Below are 17,176 nucleotides of genomic sequence, written 5' to 3'. Positions count from 1 at the left end.
GATATATTCAGAAGAGTATCACTTCCTCCCATACCTCCTTATAAAACTATTTGCTTGCACATCTTTGGTACACGTTTTATAAATATAAAAGATACATCCATGTTTCCTGTTTTATTGTACATCAAAGATAGCATACTGTTGCGTTCTTTTTGTACAATGTTTTTCCTTTTTTCAACTTAAAAATAAATAGAAGTCATTTAATGTTTTTGGAAAGAGATATGCTTTTTTTTAAATTTTTTTCAGTCTTTTCAAAACAGGGTTTCTGTGTGCTCTGGCTGCCCTGGATCTTGCTCTATAGACCAAACTGGTCTCAAACTCTGAGATGCTTCATATTTTTTTCCAGCTGCATAATATCCCAGCAGCTGTGTGGAATGTAGCTTATTGAACTAGTCTCCTGTTTGGGTAGTGTGCAGTTATTTTGTACTTAGGAACAATGGTGCAATGGATACTCTGAGCATGTGTTTTTCAAAACATTAGATCTATGTCCTCAAGGCATATTATGAAAGCTAAATATAATAAATACATCATTCATAGAGCATGCTAAATGCTGTCAGCAGTGTATAAAAGTATTAGTTTTCCTAATCTTTCCAGGAGTGTGTGTTGAGCTATTGTTTGCCAACCTTTTGGATGAGAAATAGTGTTTCTGTGTGTAGTTTTAATTTGAATTCTGTTTTTATGAGGAATATAAAACATCTTTCTCTTTTGAAATCCCTGTTTGTGTGTCTGCATAATGTTTGTGTGTAAGAATATTTATAGGCATGGGTCCACACATGGTAGAGCACCTGTGGAAAGGCCAGAGGACAGTCTTGATTGTTACCACACTCACCACCCTAGCTTGTCCACTGCTAGCGTCCTGGGATTTTTCTGTTTCCTTCTCCCATCTCCCTGGAGGAGCTCTGAGATTACAGATGCTCACTACTTGGGTCTTCACACTTGGTTGATGTACACATTGATCCGTCTCCCAGCATTTTTAACCATTGTCTTCACTCTTAAAGGTCACAAAGAGGTCTTAACCTCTTTGTGAGCTGTCTGTTGAGTTTTCCACCATGTTTTTTATAAGGTTTTGTCTTTGTTTCTCAATTATTTAAAGTCTTCTTGTATGTTAAGGATACAAACATGAAACATGTTACTAAGTTTTTTCTTCCAGTTTTCCATTTATCTCCTGTATAAGAATGGGTTTTGTAATACACAAGTTTTGGGTTTAGTTTCTATTTTTAGTTTGGTGGTTGGTGGGGTTTTTTATTTTATTTTTTTATAGTTTGTCAGTCTTTTTGTATGTTCCACTTGATTTTGAGTCATTGTTAGAATCCCTACCCTTCAGTATGGAGGAATTCACTCATGTTCACTTAAGATACATATTATACGTCTATGTTTCACTCAAGTTCCATTATGTGCTTGTTGTTATTTTCTATATACTTGTTTATTCACCTATTTGTACGCCATTTTAATAAGCTTTATTGGGCCTGTTAGCAACTGTTAACTCCCCATTGAAGCTGTTTTTACCCTTTTCTTAGCTATGCTTGTTTGTTTTTCTTATCAAAATAAAGCTTCCTGGTTTCATGAAATTTTTTATTGTCATTTTTATTGAAATTATATTAAATATAAAATTACCATAGAGGAGGACAGCTATCTTATTGATGTTGAAAGATCCTAACCAAGTACAAGGAATGGTTTCAGCTCCTTTAACTGGTCTGTGCTTTTCCACAGGTGGTGGTTGTGCAGGCAATTAGTGCTCTCTGTCAGAAGTACCCTCGAAAGCACAGCGTCATGATGACTTTCCTTTCCAACATGCTGAGAGATGATGTAGGTAGCAGACTACTTAAACATTGGAAGTTGTTCTCTTAAATTCCCCTCATTGCTGTTAAATATCACAGTGTTTTGTTGTTGTTTACTCATTTCTACATGGTTTGCATTTTTATTTTATATTCTTTAAAAATTGTATACATATATTCAATGATTCTTAATCATGTCTACTCTTTACTTCCCCCTGTACTTGCTCCAGTTCAACCCAGGACATCCCATTAGTATTTTAAGTACATTTCTTTTTTTTTTTCCTTTTTTTTTGGATTTCTCGAGACAGGGTTTCTCCATAGCTTTTTGGTTCCTGTCCTGGAACTAGCTCTTGTAGACCAGGCTGGCCTCGAACTCACAGAGATCCGCCTGCCTCTGCCTCCCGAGTGCTGGGATTAGAGGCGTGCGCCACCACCGCCCGGCTTAAGTACATTTCTTTATCGTATGTTAAATATATTTCTTTCTCATTTCTGTTTGTCTCTCAAATACTATACAAGATTCCAATTGCTGTATTATCATGGCTATTTATTTTCCCACTTGAAGGGGAAATACTTCATTGTTATTGTTATATTAAGTAAAGGATGTTAATTGAGATATTATAAGCATGAATCTTGAAATATAAGCATTTCTTTTTGGAAAAAAATCCCTTAAAATGGGGATGGGGTGGTGAAAAATAAAAGTATGAATATTGAAGTTTAAGCATTTCTCAAAAAAAAAAAAACAAGATGGGAATGGCATTGTGGCACTTACTGGTGGGAGAGAAAAAGGTTCTAAGAACAAATGGCAGTTTTATCTTCTCTTTTATTAGGGAGGTTTTGAATACAAAAAGGCCATTGTGGACTGCATAATCAGCATTGTGGAAGAGAACCCTGAGAGTAAAGAAGCTGGTCTAGCCCACCTCTGTGAATTCATTGAGGACTGTGAACACACCGTTCTGGCTACTAAGATTCTACACTTACTGGGCAAAGAAGGCCCTAGAACTCCTGTCCCCTCCAAGTATATCAGATTCATTTTTAATAGGGTAGTCCTGGAGAATGAGGCTGTCAGAGCTGGTGAGTCAGTAGAATACAACTAGTGGTATAATTGCTGGTCTTTAAAAATATGTAATTCAAGAGGGTAGTAATGAAATTGGAAAACAAAGTTATAGGTGTGCTATGATTTTGGAGGGTCTAGATACACAGCTCTTCCTTTGTGTTCCAACTTCTATACAGATTTTGGCCTTGTATTGGTGTCCTACAGCCCTTACCTTCAGTGTAACAAGAACACTAGAATGGTACCTCTTTTTTTTGGTTTTTCGAGACAAGGTTTCTCCATAACTTTAGAGCCTTTCCTGGAACTAGCTGCCCGAGACTGGCCTCAAACTCATGGAGATCCACCTGCCTCTGTCTCCTGAGTGCTAGAGTTAAAGACATGCAGTACCACCACCCGGCTTGATACCTCTTATTTTTCATTAAACCATTAATTAAGAATTAATTAAATTAAAACATTAAGTCAGAATGTATATGGGATTTGTGTATGAATGTGTCCATCTATACATTTTAAGTGATTCTAGCGTATTCCACTAATATAGGTAAATTCTCCTGTAATCCTTTGTCCCATTATCTCCTGATCTCTACTTTGTAGCCAGATAAACTCAGAAGCCATCATTAGCTGCCTTCATGTGCTCTTTTCCCATTTTCTTCTCCACTCAATAAAATTTGGTCCTCTTCTTATTTTTTTTCTCAAATTACTTTTTAAATTACATACGACTTAGCTGGAAAATCAGACTAATATTTTTACTTTAGTTCACATCTCAACTTGATATACTATTCAGTGACTGCTCAAGGAAACTATCTTCCTTTGATTTCACAGTGTACTTCATGTTTCCTCATCCTTTGGTCTTATTTATAATCTTTCTTTCTAAGACATTAATTGGCCGACCGTAGAACTGTCTTGTCATTGTATACATTCATCTAGATGTTTTGGGGGCCTCTGTTGATAGGCATAACTCTCTGAATATGAATGCTCACCACCCGCCCCAGATGTAATGTGAAATTCAAACTAATGTGAACTGGAGTCTTCACTTGATCTTCACTCAGAAGGCAGAGTCTGAGGTCATGGCTCTGAAGCCTCATCCATTCTTCACCACATCCTGTTACTTTCACCTCCTTACTGGTTTCATCATTCTCTTATTTCTTGTCATTGGGTACTGGTTTAGGCTTGCATTCATTTCTGATCCCTAGCTGATCTGCTTCTAGTGTCACAGATATTGTGTTTGTTTGTTTGTTTGTTTGTGGAATATGAAGAATGGGCCTTAAAATAACACAAATTTGGGCTGGAAAGCTGACTTAAGGGTATTTACTGATCTTGCCAAGCTCCTGAATTTGGCTCCACTTGTAACTCCAGCTCCCAGGGGATCTGATACTTCTGGCCTCTCCTAGCACCTGCACTCATGTGTTCATACCTACATACAAGCGTATATACTTTGCATAATTAAAAATAATAAAAATAAGTGTTTAAGAACAATCACAAATATATCCTGTGCCTATGTGGTAATGTAACCTTTAATTAACATGCAGAGGTTGAGCTATGTGCGGGTTTAGTTTATCTCTAGTCTCTAACAGAGTCCAGTGCTCAGCCTTCTTATTCAAGTCTAGTAATTACACTTTCTGCTCTGGGCATAGGACATTTTTATTTGCTTTTCTTTCTAATACTCTTATCCTGCCTTTTCCCTGTGACCAAACTAACTATTGTACAAAATTAGCTGCAGTAGAGTGTCTCACTTCCTTTTCTGAGCCCAGCTCCATCTCTGTACTCACCTAGCATCCTGGCTCTAGTTCTGCAGAGATTTCCTATGCTAGGCAGGCTCGTTCCTCACCTCCCTTTCTCACTTCACTCTCACTTCTTACAGCACAGACCATGTCTTTAGCTTTCCTCCTCTCCGCTCCTGCCACTCCCAGGTGCACTTTAGGTGAGCGTTGAATCTTTGTTGAATGAAAGGAATTTTAGTAATAGTTTCTTGGCGGTAGTTGTTGGAAACCTGAACTAAATCATGTCAGAGGGTGCATGAGAGGCTGTCATGCGGTAGAGACAGCTCACACTCAGTATGTACATGATTCTTTTTCCTCACTGAGTATGTCATGTTCCCATGTAGAGCTCACTAGATGCTTTACAGTTCTGTTTATGCTTAAGCAATCAAGGAACTGCTAATGAGATGAGACTTTATTTCTACTGAACACTAGCTGCTTCTCGGATTCACTTTGGTTTTGGTTTTTTGTTTGTTTTTGTTTTGTAGCCCAGGCTGGCCTAGAATTCATTATGTAACCCAGACTGATCTCAGATTTTGAGTAATCTTCCTACCTTGGCCTCACAAATGTCTGATTTGTTTTTGGAATGCTTATTGCTTAACTCTGAGAAGCTAATATTTATGTTGCTTCATTTTATGTTTCATAATAGCTGCTGTGAGTGCTCTGGCTAAATTTGGAGCTCAGAATGAGAGCCTTCTCCCAAGCATCCTTGTACTCTTACAAAGGTATGTAAAAGAATGTCAGTTTTTGAAAAATAAAGATTCCGTGTAGCTAAGTAGTGACAAGTCTCATTGTACTATGTCAGACACACTGCTGGGTTAAGGGTAGAGCTAATAGAACTAGTGAGGGCAAATGGAGTGCTTCCATTTCTGACAATTATATGTGCAGGATAGATGTGGAATTTGAGTTTTGGATTTCTTTTACGTGACTTTGAAAAAGTAAGGTAAACATATGTACCTCAGTTTGTACAATAAGCACTAACTTCAAAGAGATATTAAACGATTTATATGAAGTATTAAAGATAGTAACCTTTCATGACCTTCATCCCTCCCTAATTAATAAAGAAAAGGCCATTTTAGCAAATATTTTGTGATTGCATTTTATAATTAAGGCAATTAAGTCATAAACAAAAGACTGACTAGTTTAAATGAATCAGAATAGTACTGAGTACTAGTTTTCTTTGTCTCCTTAGTGAAACATGTTCATTTCTTAGTTTTAGAGAAGCTAAGTCTTTGTTGGGTTCAAGGTTAGACTCTACATTATTATGCCATGGTACTGTGTTCTTCCTAGTGACATCAGTGCCTCCTAATGTAGTAATTCTGATTTGCAATAGCAGCATTTCTTTAGTAACTCATACCCGCTCAAGAATTGTGGAAAATTTAGGAGCCCATGTTGACTGTTATTGACTCGGTCATAAAAATCATATCAGATGACCTCAACTGTGCTCTACAGGAATGGTGGCAAAACTGTTGGAAATCTTTGGGATATAGAAACACATCTCTGCCATTTCTTCCGAACAGGTGTATGATGGATACTGATGATGAGGTACGGGACCGAGCTACCTTCTACCTGAATGTACTACAGCAGAGACAGATGGCTCTGAATGCTACATATATCTTCAATGGTCAGTGAGAGGCAGGAATGTGGGGACATAATACTTGTTCAAACCTATTTTATGGTGATTCACATATTACCTGACTCCTTTAGGCAGTTGCATGGTTTTAATCTTTGAATGCAATTCCATTTCTAGGGAAACCCCATATTCACAAAGGTATTTCCTAATTTGGTGATAGAAGTTCCTGTGAAATAATATATAAGAATATATTTTTAAAAATATAATAGGATCAAATGAACATTGCTTATCCCTGATTCTTCTTAGGCTCCCTCTTACATCTCTCCCCATTTTTATTTTCTTCTGCTTTTCTTGTTCCCATGTAGCTAAGGTATTTAATTTTCTGAGAGATGCTTGCATTTTGTTGACATTTTTAATGCTCTATTCCCACGTTTCCTTGAAAGAAATAAGGCAGTTTATAGGTTTATAAAACAGTTTTATATACTAATCTTTACTTTGAATACCTAGGTTATAGCAGTGGTTCTCAACCTTCCTAACGCTGTGGCCCTTTAATACAGTTCCTCATGTTGTGCTGACCCCAACCATTAACATTATTTTTGATGTTACTTCATAACTGTAATGTTGCTATTGTTATGAATTGTAATATAAATATCTGTGTTTTCTAATGGTCTTAGGTAACCTCTTATGAAAGGGTCGTTTGAGATCTTTAGTAATAAGACTTATGACATTGTTTAAATTTAGGATTTTAATTTTAACTCTCTTGGGTTTTACCCAAAAGCAAGTACAAGAAAATGTCCCAAGATGAAAAAAGTTTTTTTAAAGTCAGTTAATACAAAATGTCACACTACTTAAAGCTGTTTGCTATAGTCTTTTGATATGCGTTTCTCTTCCTTCAGAGAACTTTAAGAAGAGATTGTAATGCTGAGATTTTTCTGTTTATAGGTCTGACAGTTTCTATACCAGGGATGGAAAAGGCCTTACACCAGTACACACTAGAGCCTTCAGAAAAACCCTTTGACTTGAAGTCCATTCCACTTGCTATGGCTCCTGTCTTTGAACAGAAGTCAGGTAACAGAACTGTTTAACTGTTAGTTTTTCTGAGTGTAGGTAATTTATTTAAAAAAAAAAAAGCTTGTAAATAGTAACATATCATCTAACCTAGAAAATAAAACTAGGAAAGGCTTTTAAAAATAGCATAGTTTCAAGCCGGGCAATGGTGGTGCACGCCTTTAATCCCAGCACTCGGGAGGCAGAGGCAGCCGGATCTCTGTGAGTTCGAGACCAGCCTGGTCTACAAGAGCTAGTTCTAGGACAGGCTCCAAAGCCACAGAGAAACCCTGTCTCGAAAAACAAAAACAAAACAAAAAAATAGCATAGTTTCTCTCATTTTAAATTTTTGTTTGTTTGTTTTTGAGACAGGGTCTGTCTACATAACCCTGTCCTAGAACTCACTCTGTAGACCAGGCTGGTCTTGAACTCACAGAGACTCACCTGTCTTTGCCTCCCAAATGCTGGGATTTAAGGTGTGAGCCATTGGTGATCTTTTAGTACTAAGGTAGATGACATTGTTTAAATTTAGGATTGTCTCTTGAGTTTTACCCAAAAGCAAGAATAAGATGAAAATCCCAAAATGAAATTTTTTAAAAGTTATTTAATATAAAATGTCACAATACTTGAAGCTGTTTGCCACCGTGTATCTGCTAGAAGTTACTGTCCTCATCTCTTTCTGTATACATAGTTAGCTAAAAGTGGAGAGAAACTCACTTGATTGCTTATATCTGTCTTTGTAGAAATCACACTTGTGACTCCTAAGCCAGAGAAGTTGGCTCCTTCCAGGCAAGACATTTTCCAAGGTATTTTTTTATGAGTACAAGTAATAATTTTAATACCTAGGCATTATAAATTAATAACATCCACCACTTTTATTCAATTTGATTAATTCTCAGTTCAGTAACTTTTTCCATGTCATAGGTTATAGTGGCTGGAATTACCTGGTGTCCATGGACTTTCCAGTGACTAATTTATTACCTGGGAGTGTTGTTCTTGGGCATATTTTGTCGGTTAAGAGGGGAAAAATATCAGCAATTCAGTGTGTCCTCCACCCGCCCCTGCATACAGGAATCTAGAGTTATTTTACAGAAGCTTGGAGACCACTGACTGGGTGTTGAGTTGAGTTATTAGTAAAGCCATAGAAATGAAACCATCTGTCTACTCCGTGGTAACTAAAGCATTTTAATAAAGTCTCTACCTGTCTTCTTCATACTGTACTTCTACTTTTCTTTCTCTTTGTGTTTAACAGAACAGTTGGCTGCCATTCCTGAGTTTATGTGTCTGGGGCCCTTGTTCAAATCTTCTGAGCCTGTTCAGCTCACAGAGGCAGAGACAGAATACTTTGTGCGCTGTATCAAGCACGTGTTTACTGACCACATTGTGTTCCAGGTGAGATAAAGAATTCTTGGTTCTTTCTAGGCCTTTAAATATAAGCTGGTATATTGGAGCCAAATAGCACTTCCCTTTAGTTTATGATTCTAGTTCCTTTCATAGAGGGTTAATTCACTTCCCTTTAGTTTATGATTCTAGTTCCTTTCATAGAGGGTTAATTTAGCAATAATTCTAGTTTTCTTTTCAGAGGTATAGAGGTTTCTTCTTCTGAGGGGCTATTTTTTGATAACTAAAATTTAAAAGGATATAAAATTGAGTGTCTCAAGAAATAGACTATTTTAAAAATATCAGCATTTAATCCAGGTGGTGGTAGCACATGCCTTTAATCCCAGCACTCGGGAGGCAGAGGCAGGCAGATCTCTGTGAGTTCGAGGCCAGCCTGGTCTATACAGCGAGTTCCAGGACAAGCCCCAAAATTACAGAAAAACCCGTCTTGAAAAACAAAACAAAAACAAACAAAAATCAGCTGATGGCTCAACTCAAAGAACTAAAAAGAAGCCTGCCTATTTCACTGGGGCAGTTTTTAGGGGATGTGGGAGCATACTCGTGGCAGGTGTGAAACCTGGGTTCAATCCCTAATTAAAAAAAAAAAATCTTAGGAGGCTATAGTGCTATTTATAGTGTTGAATACAGTGGATTCCAGAGTTGAGCTGTGGACAAATGAGTGAGTAGAAACAACTTTTTGGAAAATATTTCTTATTCTTTACAACTTTTCTATTGCTGACTTTTCAGTTTGATTGTACCAACACTCTGAATGACCAGCTACTGGAGAAAGTAACAGTGCAAATGGAACCATCTGATTCCTATGAAGTTCTTTGCTGCATCCCAGCCCCCAGCCTCACCTACAATCAGCCAGGAATATGTTACACACTTGTTCGCTTGCCAGATGAGGATCCTATAGCAGGTACTAACTCATAGAAGGGAGAAGATACTTAGTGGTCTAAAATGCATCACCTCTTGAGCTGGTAGAATGTCTAGACAAGTATTTAATGCTCAAGAATATGATTCTTTCCAGAACTTAATGTTATGTGGAGTATGTTTATAAAATTGGTTACTATTGTAGAACTATTACTTTCAAAACTAAATCTGTGAGATTGTTGATAATAATGCTAAAAGAGAAGCTGAATGTATATAGTGATAGCCCCCAAAAGAATTCAGGGTTTCTGTTGAAACAATGTAACCATGAGTTAAGGTTCTAATACCTGATATGTCTTCGAAGAATCATGATGTTTCCTTCCAGTGTTCCTGGGAAAACTTGGTTATTTAGTAGATGGCTGGCATTTTAACACGTCATTTTAAGCATCTTGTTGTATAAGGCTGTGGTCTGCAATGTTTCAGCTTAATAAGTAGTTTAGTCAACCATTTTGTGTCCATATTTGAGAAAGGCTTTATCATTTACTTGACCTATGTTCAGTCTTGGTGTGGAGGTGGCATAAGGGGTCTAAAAGAGAGCCAACTGCTAGTGCCAGTGATAGTATTTATTTGAGGACTTAGGATAGTCTAGACAATATATCCTTTATAAAATGTTGGAATATATCACAATTGAAGTCTTTCCCTCACTCAATTTTCCCATACTCAACATAGACCACCTAACAGTAGTTACCCAGCTTTCCCAGAAATAAGCACACATACCACATTATAGTTAAACAGTTTTTACTGCTAATTAAGTACAGGAAATACAGAAATTAACAATATTAACAAACATAAGGGAAGTTACAGAGTTACAAGAAATCATAAAGTACTAGTAAATAGTTATCCCCAGTCATCATTCAGTTACATTTGGGGCTTAGTTCCATTTGTTTGATAGCCCCTCTCCTAACTCCCTTCTTCGATGTTTATTCATGGGAGCCCCTGACCAGTCTTAACTGTGTTGGGCGCTAGACTAGACTACTCAGACTCTGGCACGAGGTAGATTCATGTTGGCACCATTGCTGAGTCCCCCTGGTGGGAAGGCACTTTCCTATCTGGACTGTGACATTTCTCCTTTGAGCTTTAGGCCATCTGTCTTTAAATTCCATTGCTTCCTTTATTCCCTTGTGAGATTTTTTACACATTCCATTTCCTTAGAGCTTCACTTTTCTCTCCTGGTCTGTTTTCCTCTCTAGGTGTGTGTGTGTGTGTGTGTGTGTGTGTGTGTGTGTGTGTGTGTGTATGAAGTATGTCAGCTAAGAATAATTAAGGTTTCTGTTCTCAAGTAAAGCTAGTTTTATTTGCCATTGTTACACATTTATATCTGGATCCGGCCTTTATGTAGCTCAGTGTCTTTTGCCATCATCCCAGGAGACTGCATTTTATATTATTTTCCAAACAGCCATTTTTCCTTGCTTCAGAATTCCTCTACAATCACTACATTTCTCGCGAAACCTATGGGCTGTTTTATTTTTAAGGGTTGTCATTACTTTACCACTTAATTACAAAGGGAAGTGAAATCTGAACCCGTAGTAGATTCCAGCCCCTCGCAGTTGAGAATACTAGCTACTCAAGCTCTTCAGATGCCCTCTAATATGGGATAACTCAGGAACCCAGTCCACAGGGAATGGGATTCAAAGAATAAGTACAGTTTTACAATACCAAATACACAAACATCAGTATTAAAATCACAGTAGTTACATAGACAATAGGAAAACAACAGTAAGAGTACACACTTCCCCAAGAGAGGAGTAATAGACACTGCCTCAGCCCTCTTTACTGAGGAGGGAACTTCTTTTTAAAACAGATCTTACACATTATTAGCCCAAAGGTCTCAATGTTTGGTCTGCTGGCTATGGACTATTTGGGTTTTGTTTATAAAAATTTGGCAATTAGAGAGAATTTTCCTTACATTAGATTCAGAGTGTTTCCTGATCAGTAGCAGAATGTGGTTATAAAGTCTAATCTTGTTTCAACATTTTGGTGTTTGGTTACCATATGCGTGATTACTCCTTTCTATTCTTTAGTTTTTATTAAAATTCATGAAATTTTAACCCATAGCCAATCTCAACTCTACTTTGCAAAGAATGAAGTAAAATACCAGGACATAGATGGTAATGGAGTCCTTACCTATCCTCCCATCCTTCTTTTTTTGAACATTTTCCATTGCAGATACTCTAAAAATTAACCAGTACTTCAAATTCTTTCACTTTCTAATATCAATCTTATCTCAGAAAAATATTTTTCCTTATGGTCACAAGGGAAAAAAATAGAAGTTAGAAGTTTTTGGTTATGATTTCCTTCAATTTGAAAATAATATAGCATATTAAAGAGAAATATGGGTTTAATAGATAGGTGTAATAATTTGAGTTCTGGCCTTACCACATGCTGATTCTGTGAATTGGAAAAATAATTTTCTTTGTGTATATCTGATCTGGCACCAGACACAGTAAATAATAGATAATATTTTGTTTAATTCTGAAATTGCTTAATTTTTTTCTTATCAGTTTTAAAATCAATTCTTCTGCAATTCAAAAGATACATGCCTTCTAGTATTCTCCAGAATATTATTCTGTTAATTATACCTTTCTTTGCTCAACCTATAAACATCATTGGCTATCAAATACTGAAGATTGTTGATCAAGCTGTTCACAAACACATGTCTATGTGACCATTTGTTCTCCTTACTCAACCCATTCACAGGTGATAGCTGATGAAGATTTTAGGCATTCAGATTCTCTGTTGATAAGTTCTTAATATATACAATTCCTATTTTCCTTTATTCAGTATAGATCTTCAGTAAGCAATACTACTACCCATCTGACCATTCAAAGTGTCCTAAATAAATCCCAGATGATGTAAAATGAACACTAGTCACATAACCCAGTTCTGTTAGCAGTATTTCTTTTCCATTTGGGACATGTGGATTTTGTTGCAGGCCATGTTCAATATAATTCAACCTATGTCCAATTTTTTTCTCAATTACCATCGTTCCCTACCCCCTTTTTAAAGTCTTTTTTTTTTAAGTCTTTTTCTTTTTTTTTTTCTTTTTTCTTTTTTTTTTTCCTCTTTCTTTCTAAGACAGGGTCTCCCTTTGTATCTCAGGCTGGCCTTGAACTTGTGATCTTCCTGCCACTAAACCTTAAACCTAATTCATATTTTCTGATTTTATATTCAACCATGTGATGGTATCACTACTTTCCTGTGATTTTTGTTCTTCTGTCTTTTAAAATCAGTGAAGTTGTTTCTATAATGCATGAAGGCTTTGTCACCTGACTTGTCTCTCTTATAAAGACAACTCTGCTTAGGCCTTCAAAGTCTTTGTATCATTCATTGCTTAACCTGGAGATCCGATAACACCTCCCACCTTGGAAAACCTGAATTCTGGCTTTTGCTTTCCTGCACTGGCTCCATTATCAAGGGTGAGCCACAATTTCAATTGGTTCTGTCCACCTCTAACCCTTTCATTTCTCATCAGTTGTGTGACCAATTGGATTCAAAATGTTTATTACCCGCCTATTGCCACCGTCTTCAGTGTCTACTTTGGATGCAGGATTAATCCTTGTAAGACCATTCCATATATTTTTCTCATGTGAATTTTTTCAGAGACATGCTGATTCTTCCTCAACACTTTTCTTGGAACCTTAACAGTTGGTGCATGGATTCGGGAGTCTTTCTAGCCCTATCTGATCACGTCCTGATTTGTACTCACTGCTCCCACCTTTGCCACCCTCTGAGCCTGGGGCAAGCTCTTGTGAGTCCAGATGCTTTCTGAATTCCCCTATAACCAGACTAGCTTCTCAGGCCTACCATTGTGGAACAGTGGTTCTCTGGTTTGGAAGTACTGTTGCCGTGATTTTCAGTGACATAGTGCTCCCGATTATTTTCAAAGTACTGCCACCTCCAATTAGCACAACTGAAGTGAAAGCTTCATATTCTCTTTCCCCTCTAAATCCTGAGTGTACCTTCCCTGAATGGTGCCTTCCCCTGAGCCTCTGTGTACCCTCTGCTCTCTCAGCTGCTGGCTCCTTCCACTGCTTATGCTAGTTTGTTAACTCAGTGGCCCAGCTCTTCTCTCATCCTCTCCCACCTACTACAAATTCCTTGCCTCCTCACAACAGTCCTGGGTCCAGCTAACCCCTTCTCCTGCTCTACCTTTCACTGCCCTGAGAAGCAAAGTTATCCTCCCAACCCCTGATGCCCTCTGTGATGCTCTGGTGTAGTCTGTGGACCTCTGAGCCTGCACCCTCTCACTTGACCTGTCCTCCACATCCACCACTTCAACACATTTGGTCCTCTGCATCAGACTGATTGCACCAAGTCTGCATGGAGCCATCACACCTATGGATCAGCCATCTCTTCCAGCCTCGCTCCTCCACCTCAGTCCTCAGCAGGGACCACAGTGTTGGCACTGCGCTCCTGCTCCTGACAGGAAACCTCACACAGCTCTCACCCTTCTCACACCTTCCTTCTGCACTGCATCCAGTTGCTCACTGTCATCCCCCTGCACCAGCGGGACCTTTTCTCCCAAGTCTGACGGTCATGACTTGATGTCTCCATCTGCCTGGACTCACAGCCTCCATCTGCTCACCCTTCCTTCTCTGTAGCCATCGCCAGTCCCCCCCCCCCCGCCTTCCACCAGTGATTCTCACCCAGGGGTGCACGGCCCCCCAGTAGCCTATCAGAACCTTCTTCTAACTGGTGTTATTGTTAGTATTTGTGAGCAGATCACTGCCTCACCTCTGGTGTTCTGATAGGCCACCTGGGGGCCGTGCCCACCCACCCCTCGGGTGGAACCCCCCACCCCCCACCCCCCGGTTACGAATCACTGCTGTGGATGGCCCCCTCTTCTCTCAGACTTTCAGTCTTCAATTCCATGCCTCGAGCTTTCTAGTTGGTGACTGCTTGAAATCCTCATTTGAGCATCTTAGCACTTCCTCAGAACTTCACTCTCCTCTTGGATCCACCTTTATGCTTGTTTGTTTCTGCACAGATAACATGCCTGCCTTCTCTTTTCCTACAGACTGGCTCTTCACCCTTTATTTCTGTCCTTTCGTCATCTACTCTTTTTTTTTTTTTTTTGAGCATTTTCAGTATTCTCCCAGGCTTTAGTCATCACTGTAAACACAGGACCTAGAACCATCTGCCAGCTCCATTCAGTAAGATGTCTTCTCAATGCCTCAAACTAGGCTCATGTCTCCAGTCCAGTCCCCACCTTCCATCCAGTCCAGTGAGCTGTATCAACCCTAGCCCAAATCCTGTCCCTGCAACCATCCTTGCCATCCTCCCTTTCCTGCCAGACCCAAAGTAAAGAGCCTGGCTGCAGATCTGTACCATTCTAACAAGATTCAAGGGTTTAAGATCATAGATCTCCCTGCAGGTTGCTTCCCATCCTTGTTTGATTTGGTTTGGTTTTTCTTCCCAAAGTATGGTTTGCAAGTTGACTGGAGCACTCTTAAGGGCCTCCTTCTGCCTCTAGGACTTCCCGCTTTCTTGTTCCTGTCCAGCTTGTGTCCCCTCTTCCCTGCTCCCTGTGCTCTGCTCTGTTCTCTCTGGGTGTCTCCTCTGCCCTGTCTTCTCCAGCTGACTTCACTGCTACATCATCTTGATATGCCTACTTCCCTTTCCACAGCCCTACTGCTTGAAGCCTGTTCTGCTTTTGCCCTCTAGTTAGTAGAAAACCTCTGCTTTTTTTCTGTGGCCCATACTTTTCTCAAACAACCTACAACATGCCACTTGATCGTACTCATGACTCTCGTCTCCAGGACTTTCTTCTTCCTGTATCTGCTTTCATACTCAGATTTTTCCCATCACTGTCCCATCACCACTACTGAAGCTGTTTACATCACTGATGTGGGGTTTTCATTGATTCTACCTGCTCCTTGTCTTAGACTGTCATTCCTTCAGCTCTTCCATGTCAAACATTTTCCTCTTCTTTCAAGCAGCAAGTCAGAAGAGTAAAGCCAGTCCTAACACATCCTACTCCTCACTTTCTCACCTCTGTTGCAAACCCCCTAAAAAGAACTTAGCCTTGCTCGTTGCTGACACACTACTTGAAGCCCACTGGATGTTTCTCTTTTCCTTGCTGCCACTTGGAAATACAATATTCATTATACTTGTATTTATATTTGAAGACATTCTCCTTATGTAAATACCACACTATACCCTCTTTTTTATTTCCTTACCGTTTTTCCTCTCGATCAAGCACACGGTAGCCTAAGCCCAACCTGTCACCAGAACCTGGCCTTCTAGGCCAGGCTCATTCCACTGCTCATGGACTAGTGACCTACCTTCACCCTGAACCTGTGAGATTCCCATGGTATTGGAAGGTCCTTCCTACCCTGGGCAGTGAGAAGGTCCTTCCTGCCTTAAACGGCTAGAAGGTCCTTCCTGCCTGGTAGTTGGAACGTCCTTCCTACCCTAGACAGTTAGAAGGTCCTTCCTGCCTTGAACGGCTAGAAGGTCCTTCCTGCCTGGTAGTTGGAACATCCTTCCTACCCTGGGCTTCACCAAGACCCCTTACACGTCTCTCTGTTTCACAACGCACCTCTTTTCTTTTCAGCCAATCTTGAACAGTAGAAGCACAGGTTCAGAGGTCAACTGCGAAGTGGCTGTTCCGCATTGGTACCCAGCTGTGCCTCCGCCGTTTGCACAATCATATATCTACATTCTTACCGGACTCTCTTCATGAGAGTCTAGTACTGGACTCTTTATGAGTCCAGTCCCATTGCAGAGGTGGCTCTAACAGGTGTCTGTGCAGGAGTCTGTAAGGTGCACCTCACCTGGTTTCCTCTAAATTAACTCAAGCCACTCTTGTCCCTTTGCTATAAACACCATCCAGTTCCATTCTACAAACTTCCGGGCTTTTGCTCATCTTTTCTGTCCCGCTAAAATCTGACATTAATACCATCTTTTCAACAAACTTGCCCCCTGAGATCTGCTAAGGATCTCAGCTAGGGAACTCTACTGTCTGCTTTATTGTTTTCCATAGTGGCCCCTCATCCTTGACTGAATCCACCACAAGCTCAGGAGACTGAAATGCCTCTTTTTTTCCCCACACCAACTGCCCTAATCCAGCTCAACACCATCTTTCACTAGCAAGCCAAAGATCGCTTTTTCTTCCATACGGGGGCCCTAAACTTTCTACCACCATCCCCTGCAGATTGTTCCTTTCTCTGTCACCGACACTGTGCTTACACTACTAACTTCACCTGCTGCCTTTCAATCAGTGCACGAACTCCTCATCAGTCTTCCCTTCTCGGCTCCCTTCCCGACCTTCACCCATTCCTGACATTGTCAGCCTCTGTGTCCAAAACAAGTTCTCCCGAGTCCATGCTGTTGGAACCCACCCTTGCCAGCCTCGCTTCCTAGTTCTTCACATTACAAGCAAGTCAGCTACTTGTCCGAGACCTTTATATCTAGCTCACATAGTGTCCCAATATTTCATGGGTATCGTGCTCACCACAGCCTACTGCAGACGCTCCCTTCACTTGTTGTCTTCCTTCCCTGGGTGACTGAGCTCCATTCCACACTCTCCATCTTCTTACTTTTTCTTCACTCTTACTGTACCATCCTTGATGTGGTGCCTTCCCCTGAGCCTCTGTGTACCCTCTGCTCTCTCAGCTGCTGGCTCCTTCCACTGCTTATGCTAGTTTGTTAACTCAGTGGCCCAGCT

General features: G+C 39.8%; 1 protein-coding gene across 3 annotated transcripts in view; it reads left to right on the top strand.

Annotated features, from left to right (window-relative positions):
• Positions 1-17,176, top strand: part of Copg2 (coatomer protein complex subunit gamma 2) — a 125,959-nt gene that overhangs the window by 83,037 nt on the left and 25,746 nt on the right. For all 3 annotated transcript variants that reach the window (XM_005365787.3, XM_013353239.2, XM_026788592.1), the window contains 8 exons: positions 1,708-1,803; positions 2,600-2,843; positions 5,227-5,302; positions 6,098-6,201; positions 7,093-7,218; positions 7,941-8,003; positions 8,450-8,589; positions 9,325-9,496. In XM_005365787.3, coding sequence (XP_005365844.1) covers positions 1,708-1,803; positions 2,600-2,843; positions 5,227-5,302; positions 6,098-6,201; positions 7,093-7,218; positions 7,941-8,003; positions 8,450-8,589; positions 9,325-9,496 — 1,021 coding nt within the window. The remainder of the gene's footprint in view (positions 1-1,707; positions 1,804-2,599; positions 2,844-5,226; positions 5,303-6,097; positions 6,202-7,092; positions 7,219-7,940; positions 8,004-8,449; positions 8,590-9,324; positions 9,497-17,176) is intronic.

The sequence above is a fragment of the Microtus ochrogaster genome, unplaced genomic scaffold (genome assembly GCF_000317375.1).
Source record: "Microtus ochrogaster isolate Prairie Vole_2 unplaced genomic scaffold, MicOch1.0 UNK4, whole genome shotgun sequence".
Taxonomy (NCBI): Eukaryota; Metazoa; Chordata; class Mammalia; order Rodentia; family Cricetidae; genus Microtus; species Microtus ochrogaster.
Note: the sequence above shows the minus strand (reverse complement) of the source record. Positions and strands in the feature narration are given on the sequence as shown.